This window comes from Bemisia tabaci, chromosome 6, assembly GCF_918797505.1.
Source record: "Bemisia tabaci chromosome 6, PGI_BMITA_v3".
NCBI lineage: Eukaryota > Metazoa > Arthropoda > Insecta > Hemiptera > Aleyrodidae > Bemisia > Bemisia tabaci.
This window is the reverse complement of record NC_092798.1, coordinates 15,883,780-15,891,991: the sequence shown is the minus strand read 5'-3', so window position 1 is coordinate 15,891,991 and position 8,212 is coordinate 15,883,780. Positions and strand designations below refer to the sequence as shown.

Genomic DNA, 8,212 nt, shown 5'->3' with positions numbered 1-8,212 from the left:
TTCCAATTTGGCAACATAAGTGCCTAATACGGCAGCACTGCATCATCGTCATCGTTGAAAGTTTGGTTAGGTTTCTTGGCAAATGTAAACAGACCTGCTCCTGCGACGAAATCGGGAAAGTAAATACTCTCTTAGCGTTATTTGTGTGAATTTATATTTATTTTAGTGTTTCAAAATCGCAATCATTAGTTCATCTTGTCAGCGAAATAATAAGTATCAGTGTTGTCATCCGTATATTAAAAAGACGTGACCATTTCCTTAGGTAGCAACTGAAGACAACATACTTGTACAGTTTCCTCTTCAAAGATTTTAACTTTGATCAGTCTTTTGGACTCTTGTCACCAGTGTAAAAAAACCCAAATATGAAGGAGGACATAGCTATTTACGGTCTTGAGTACAAGGTATACCTTACAATTTTTTATCTACTCTTCATGGCTGATAGTCAAGTCGACCACCTGCACTGTAAATTCAGTTCATTAGCCTTTTCTGATCTACTTGTAATATATTCTTATGATCTTAGTATTGATCTCAGAGACATAAACTGCTCTATTCCACTTTCCTTAGTGGAAGGAAGACAATTAATCTTTTGCTGCATTCCTAAGTAGAGTAAATGTTTTGGCGTGAACCTAATTCTCTCAACTAGAGATTACTGTGATGTATTTTTTCTTCAAATCAGCACCAAGCAGGGACGGATTTACGTTTTTGGCGCCCTGTGCAGAAATTTTCGAGGCACCCCCCTTGCACGTCTTCCCATCCCCACCCGCACATTTCCCAACCCGACGGTCTTCTTTGGTTACTACGTGCTAACTTTAACTAAATACGAAGTTTTCGAGTGAGTGAATGATTCTGGGGCAGAAACCAGAACCAGGTACCTGTTCCTGTTACTGTTAACTACGAAATTAAGAGAAAGTTTGACCCTTAAAGTCTAGGGTCAGGTCATTTAAAAGATGGAACGCAATACAATGAATCAACAATCAGAGTTTCTGAACTTTCGACGCAATTCTCAATTTTTTTCAGAGTTTAGAAAAAAAAACCCAAAATCTGGTGCCCTGTGCATCTGCACCGATGCACCATAGGTAAATCCGGCCCTGGCACCAAGACTCATTTTATTGAGAATCTATTATTATCCGCTTAAAATAAAGCATCAACCATTGGATAAGTACCTAGCCAATAATTTCTACGCCTTAAACAGCTATATAGTGTATCATACTTACCTATTGTTAGCTTCATCTACTGAGGGGAGCGGAATGTTCTCGATCACACGATCATGATCACGTGGCCACTCAGAATTGGGAAAGGCTGTAAAAATTTGTGAAAATTGGGGAAGACTTTCAGCAAATTTTGGGGAAGGCAAATTATAAATTGGGGAAAGCTTAGTATTTTCTGCACCCCTGCTTCTACTCAGCTATCGATCTATAATTTTTGTGAGATTTATTTCAATAAGTTTCCTTTGAGTCTAGCATTTAAACTCTAATGTTTACAGGCAAGAACTCTGTCTGCTCTAACAGCTGACACAGATTCAGTTGGATTCCTGATAGGAACTCAATCACTGGTAATGTCTAACAACCAAGTTCACATCGTCCAATTGAATGAGGAAACAAATGACATGTCAGCAAAAGTTAGTATACATTTTAATTATTGAAATATTACCCACCTCATAGCTGCTTCTCATAATATGTATTTTATGTAAGGTCTATGGGAGGTAAATCCACTCTCTGCTGTGCCGCAGCTCTCACAGCTATTAGTATTCAGAGTTTAGGCTGTGTCTGAACTCTTCCTCTGTAATAAAATAACAACTTAATTTGGGGAAAAGGCTGATTTTGGCTGATTATGTTGTTTCTCATTCTTCCTTCGTAGTTCCTCCTCTGGCATATTCCATATTCTTTTTATTGCATAACCTGAGTCAAGTAATACGTGACAAAATTTTTTCTAGTTTCTTAAAGAGAATATAGACAATCAATCAATTTTAAGGAAACTAACCGTGGGAATGCTGAGCATAAAGGAATAACTGACGATGGTAGCTTTTCTACTTTTGGTGGCGATTTTAACGATGTAGCTGGCACAACCAATTGAAGAGAGAAAGGAAGTGTACGGGGAAGCAAAGTGTCTATGTATGAGGTAGAGGGGTTGTACCTTGCAGCAAAGAAAGTTACAAATTACAAAAAAAAAGCCACGGCCAAGTTTTTTCTTATTGAATATTAATAAGATTCAGCCTAAAAAAGTTGGTGCCCAGTCAATAGGTTTCATTATCATCCAAATCAATTGATTTTGAAGATTGAGAGGATGGCTCATTTTATCATGGTTATACGTAGTCCTTACCATTTTTCTTGGCTTTTCTTCCAAAGAGGTCATCGAGAGAGAGGAATGAGATCAATTGATTTTGCCATCCTTTCCATGTTATTTCAAACGAGCCATATCATTGAATCAGCAGTGGGGGAAAAGCTTTGTTGCAAAATTTTTAAATGTTCTTTATTTTTCATCGAATTATTGTTTTTTTTATTTGCCTCTCAGATATATCAGCATGATGCCGGAGAAATATGGTCTCTGATTTCTTCTCCTTATGATGCAAGTCTTCTTGTCACATGTTACAACTCAGTTGTGACCTCACCAGAACTACAGTGCACCATGGGGTCCAGCTTATGGCGTTTACCCAATGATGATGGAACGAGTGAATCTCTTCTACCTCTGGAAAAAGTTTGCGATTTTGATTTTCTATCTCACGGTCCAGAAGTTAAGGTAAATCTTTTTCTTTCTTATTATATATTTTATATTCAGGAATTCTTAAGGATGAGCTACATTTAACCGCCAACATTCAATGACAGGACTTGATTCACTGATACTGTTCAATACTTCATAAGTTAGATTTACTAAAGTATATGTCCTTTACTAAATCGCATCTCAAAGCGTGGCATGAAAAATGAGATGAGATCTTCAGTTTTAAATCAAAGCCAGTTTACGATGTTCAGAATTCCTGAGTAATTTACATATTTATTACAATCTTATAAAAATTATTTTGATCAACTTCTCTAATAGATTTTTCACCAAGTTATCATGGGGATGATTTAAAATAAGACAAAGATTCAACAGGAATTTTTGTTTTGTTTTTATTCTGTGAAAAGTTGTAATTAAAGCAAACAATTAATACAGCTATCTTTACTTCTGTAAAGTGTTTATTGCTCCAGCTATTGGTTAAATTTTCTCTCTTTTGTTCTTCTTTCAGGTCACTGCTTTCCATCCAACCGACCAGACAAAATTAGCTTCAGTTGTAGAAAATAAAATCCTCCTATGGGATCTGGGAAAAAATTCCGCCAAATTAACCTCAGAAACAGTCATGGAAGGAAAAGGTACCATTTTAAGACAAACTCAACTCTTCCTGGAAGAAATTAAATTGCTGATTTATCAATTCAATTGCTAAAAATAGTGACTGCAATGTTTCAATGTAGATTTTACAACAAAAAATGCTACTTTAACCACCCCCGTGGTTAAATTAGCTTACATCAGTGATTAAAGTAGCATTTTTTTGTTGTGAAATCTACGTTGAAATATTGCACGCACTTATTTTAGCAATTGAATCGTTAAATCAGCAATTTAATTTTTTCCATGTTCTCTTAGTGTCTGACTAGCTCCATAAACCTAGTGTAATTGCAACGTTTGCTTTTTTCATTGGTATCTTCACCTAGACCATATTCATGTTTAGAAGATCAAATGGATGGAGATCATTTACTCCAAAAAGTTCCAAGTAGTCGAAGACAAGCCTTTGATACATATAGTTTTTCCATCACTCTTAATAAAATTTCTTTTTCCTCTCCTCCCTCCCCTTTTTTTACTACTGTTTTTCTACTACCATATCCTGAACTTTACATCTATTGCATGTCATGCATTATCAATGAGGTAATTCAGGCAGTTGCTGAGGAGCGGCTTTCAGAGGAAAGGAGAAGGAAAATTTAGTACTTCCAGAATTTATTATTTTTTTATATATATTTTCTTTTTTGAAGTAATAGTATAGCAGGTAATATTTGATGGAAAATAAGTCAAATTCGCCAAAAAATAATAGAATTCATTTACTATTTGTAGGGTGAGGTCGTCCCCCCTCCAAAATATGTATCTTTCCTGCTGAAACAATCATAGGTGCCTCATCATTTTAGCTGCTTTCAGAACAGCGAGAAGTCAAATCTGGGCATTATGTGTCATCAGTTTTAATCTTGGATGTTGTAAAAAATTTGAATTTGTAAAAATGTTCCATTCGTTCAATTAATTTTGCCTAACTTTTGATTGATTTAACAGGACAACCAAAGTTTTACTCAGGAAAATTTAATCCTCAACAGTCTGGATCTCAGTTTGCTACACTGAATGAAACATTTGTCCGCGGTTGGGATTTAAGAGCGCAGTCTAGTCAAGTTTGGGTCATTCAAGAAGCACATTCACAGTTTGTTCGGTAAGTGTTTTGCATTATATTCATGAGATAAGTTAATTAAAGTAGGTGCAATGTACTGCATGTGGATAGAGGTGGTGGAAGTCTGCATCATCTTGTATGACTAGGAGTCGAACCAAAATTTTATCCGATGAGACGTAAGAGAACAATTTGGAGTCTTTCATTGGACTTGGGAATATTTTTGGCTGGTTGCAGAGATATGAGGGAAAAGCGTTTATCCAGGGCCAGGATTTTGATAAAAGGGGTTTTGACTTTTATTACTGATGCATTATCAGGAAGATAAGTTCAAAAAAGAGGTTCTCACTTAAATTACAGAAGAAAGTGAAAAAAGCTTGTTTTGCAATTCTAATACGGCTTAAAAGAATCCGTCAGTGTGGATGAAAATAATTGTTCCAGAAGTATTGCCCATTTTTGTAAGATAATCTGCCAAATAGGAACTGTCCAATTTTCTAACACAGAAACAGTATCAGCAAAAACTGGAAAATTTTCGGATATCAATCTTATTGCTCATATCTGTGGATCATGATGATTCAATGCAATTTTTCAAGTAAGAGTATTTACTGGTGAAAACTGCAAACATTTCAAAAAGCGGCCGAATTTGGAAGCATTCACTGCGTTCATTGTTTTGACCTTAAAATTTTCAGGAGGAATTATTGAAACTTCAAATTTATTTGCCAAATTGGCTAATTTTTCATTCAAATTTGAAGACATACCTTTAAACTACCTTGACTTAAGATCTCCTTAAAAGTTCCTTATATGTGTTGAAATTTCCATGCTGAAGGCAGTTTCAAGCAATTATTAAGTCTAGGTGGATTCAAGTATTAGGTACCTTAAAAGTTCGGTTTCATCAAGCAGTAGAAGGTTTTCCATTTTCATTTTTTATCGAAAATGAATGCAAGGTGTAACATGGCTCATGTTCTGTCTCATTCTGAAAGTTGAGTAAAAGTGACCAAGATGACTAATTTTGCACTAAACCAAGAAATTAAATGAGGATATGACACTTATTTGTTGATATTGAAAAACAACTGCTATTATTACCAGTCAAAATCAAAGTACTGACTGATCTTGTTCTATTGGGTTTATAATTTTGAAGATCTATCAAAAAGAAGTGATTAAAAATTCACTTCAAAGGTGTCACACTGGGATGTCTCATCATTCCATTTCTAATGTCTCTTGCATCCGCAATCTGTGGTATGTAAATTATTCGGTGAAAATCTTGTTGATTTGCTTTGTTCACTTTTAATATGTGCAATTTTGCAATTGTGATTAGGATCATCCTCTGGATTTAGATTGCTTCAAAACGCGAAAGAACCGGTCTCTTATCTTCAGCACATAGTTTCATTTCTTATGGGTTTTTTCTGTTTTCTTCGCAAAGCTTTAAATACTTTTGCTTGGAAGTATCTCAGGATGTAAAAAGGTCGTTTTTGATTGAAACCCAGGCTACTTATTAAAATCTTACGTATGTGTATTTTAGTTTCAAATTTTCTCTCTTCAATTATCATTATATTGTATAAGGAGCCTTCAGTAAAACTTGATATTCTCTTTGTCCATAGTGACTTGGATTTCAATCCAAATCGACAACACTTCCTCGGTACGTGCGGGGACGATGGGAAATCAAAATTCTGGGATATGCGGAATCTCACAAAGCCTGTGATCACGCGATCGGACCATGCTCACTGGGTGTGGAGCCTTAGGTACAATCATTACCATGATCAACTAATTGCAACGTCTAGTAGTGATATGAAAGTTATATTAACTTGTCTATCCAGTATCTCATCAGAATCATCGTACAATCAGGCCGACGATATTTTAGACGAGGATGTAGAAAATATGGGTGATTTGGATGTCAAAAATAGTAACAAGCCAAGTGAAAGTATTAAATCAGACAAGAATGTTGATGATGTGATAGCAACTTTTGAAGAGCATGAGGATTCAGTTTATTGTGTCGAGTGGTCCTCAGCGGATCCGTGGATCGTTGCTTCGCTAAGTTATGATGGTAGATTGCTAATTAACCATGTACCAAAAGCAGAAAAATATAAAATCATCTTGTAAATTTTTCATGGTGTCATTTCTTCTTCTTAAAAATTTTGAATTCAATATTCCATTTTAAGTCATTTAGTCGGTTGAGTCAAGTTCATCATTTTAGCTCTATTTGTAATCAACTTTTAGATGGTGGGCTATAATATTCAGCAGAAAGCTAAAGGAAGGCAAACTTGAGAAGAGAAATAATGGTAAATTGCAGTGAAACTTCTGGCCTAACCCTCGATTTGAAGGCATTTTCTGTGATCTTCCTTATCTCACATTTTTCGAATCAAACTGATGAGGCATTTTGAGGGCTGACGTTTGCAGTTCAATGTCCGTTAGAAATAAAAAGTAAACGGCTTCGAAAAGGCCTTATATAAAAGTTCTCACTGATCAGACTGAGGGAATTTTTTTATCTGAATGTGTTTAGTACATTCTGCAGGAGATAATATATACTCAGATGCTGTGATTAAACCTCAGACTTTTTCCTCAAGCGATATGAAGCGGATTAAAGTTGATCATAGGAAAAGCGAGAAAATAAGTCTTGGACAGCATTCGGTCTTCCTTTAGGTAGTAAAAAAAAAAAAAAATTCCAATGTAGCCCAATATATGTTTTCAATTGGATGATTACATGGAAAGACAGCAGATTTGGACAAAAGCTGCAAAATATCAAACAGTTATATCAATCAACCTATCACAGTAATCGATGTGTCCATGGTCAATAGACCTAATGATAGTTTTTTATACCATGTTTCATATTACCAAAAACCATTCGGATGGACATACGTTTATAGTTAATACATCAAAAAACGGAAGAAACCTTCCTACCTGGGGCTCGCGGATAGTCCGAATCGCAAATAATGGAGATCTTTCATTGGTGCCTTTTGTTCCATGAGTCGAATCGCGGATAATAGAGGTCCTCTGGTCCTACTGTATATCCTCTAAGCCATTGGCGCCCTTCTCTCACACGTCGACTCACGAATAATGGAGATCCTCTGGTCCTACCGTATACCCATAACTCCATTGGCGCCTTTCTTTCACACGTCGATTCGCGGATAATGGAGGTCCCAATGTATGCACTGCACTCCATTGGCGCCTTTCTTTCACACGTCGATTGGCGGATAACGGAGGTCCCAATGTATGTTCTGCACTCCATTGGCGCCTTTCTTTCACACGTCGATTCGCGGATAATGGAGGTCCCAATGTATGCACTGCACTCCATTGGCGCCTTTCTTTCACACGTCGATTCGCGGATAATGGAGGTCCCAATGTATGCACTGCACTCCATTGGCGCCTTTCTTTCACACGTCGATTCGCGGATAATGGAGGTCCTAAGGTATGCACTCTACTTCATTGGGGCCTTTCTTTCACATGTCGATTCGCGGATATTGGAGATCTTATTGTATGCAATCTACTCTAACGACGCATGCACCCTACTCCACTGGCGCCTTTCTTTCACACTTTGATCCGCGGATAACGAACGTCCTCTGGTCCTACGGTATACCCTCTTCTTTATCGGCGCCTTTCCTCCACATGTCGATTCGCGGATATTGGCGATCATATTGTAAGCAGTCTACTCTAATAGCGCCTTTCTCTCACAAGTCAATTCGTGGATAATGGAGGTCCCACTGTATACACCCTACTCCACTGGCGCCTGTCTTTCACACGTCGATTCGCGGATAATGGAGGTCCTAATATATGCATTCTACTCCATTGGCGCCTTTCCTCCAAATTTCGATTCGCGGATATTGAAGATTA

General features: G+C 36.9%; 1 protein-coding gene across 1 annotated transcript; it reads left to right on the top strand.

The window, feature by feature from the left end:
• Window positions 1-29: 29 nt before the first annotated feature.
• Window positions 30-6,490, top strand: LOC109036795 (EARP-interacting protein homolog). The gene is made up of 6 exons (XM_019051168.2): window positions 30-401; window positions 1,484-1,618; window positions 2,512-2,736; window positions 3,221-3,344; window positions 4,285-4,435; window positions 5,986-6,490. The coding sequence occupies exons 1-6, from the start codon at window positions 363-365 to the stop codon at window positions 6,482-6,484; spliced, it is 1,173 nt and encodes a 390-aa protein (XP_018906713.2). The 5' UTR covers window positions 30-362; the 3' UTR covers window positions 6,485-6,490.
• Window positions 6,491-8,212: the final 1,722 nt, after the last annotated feature.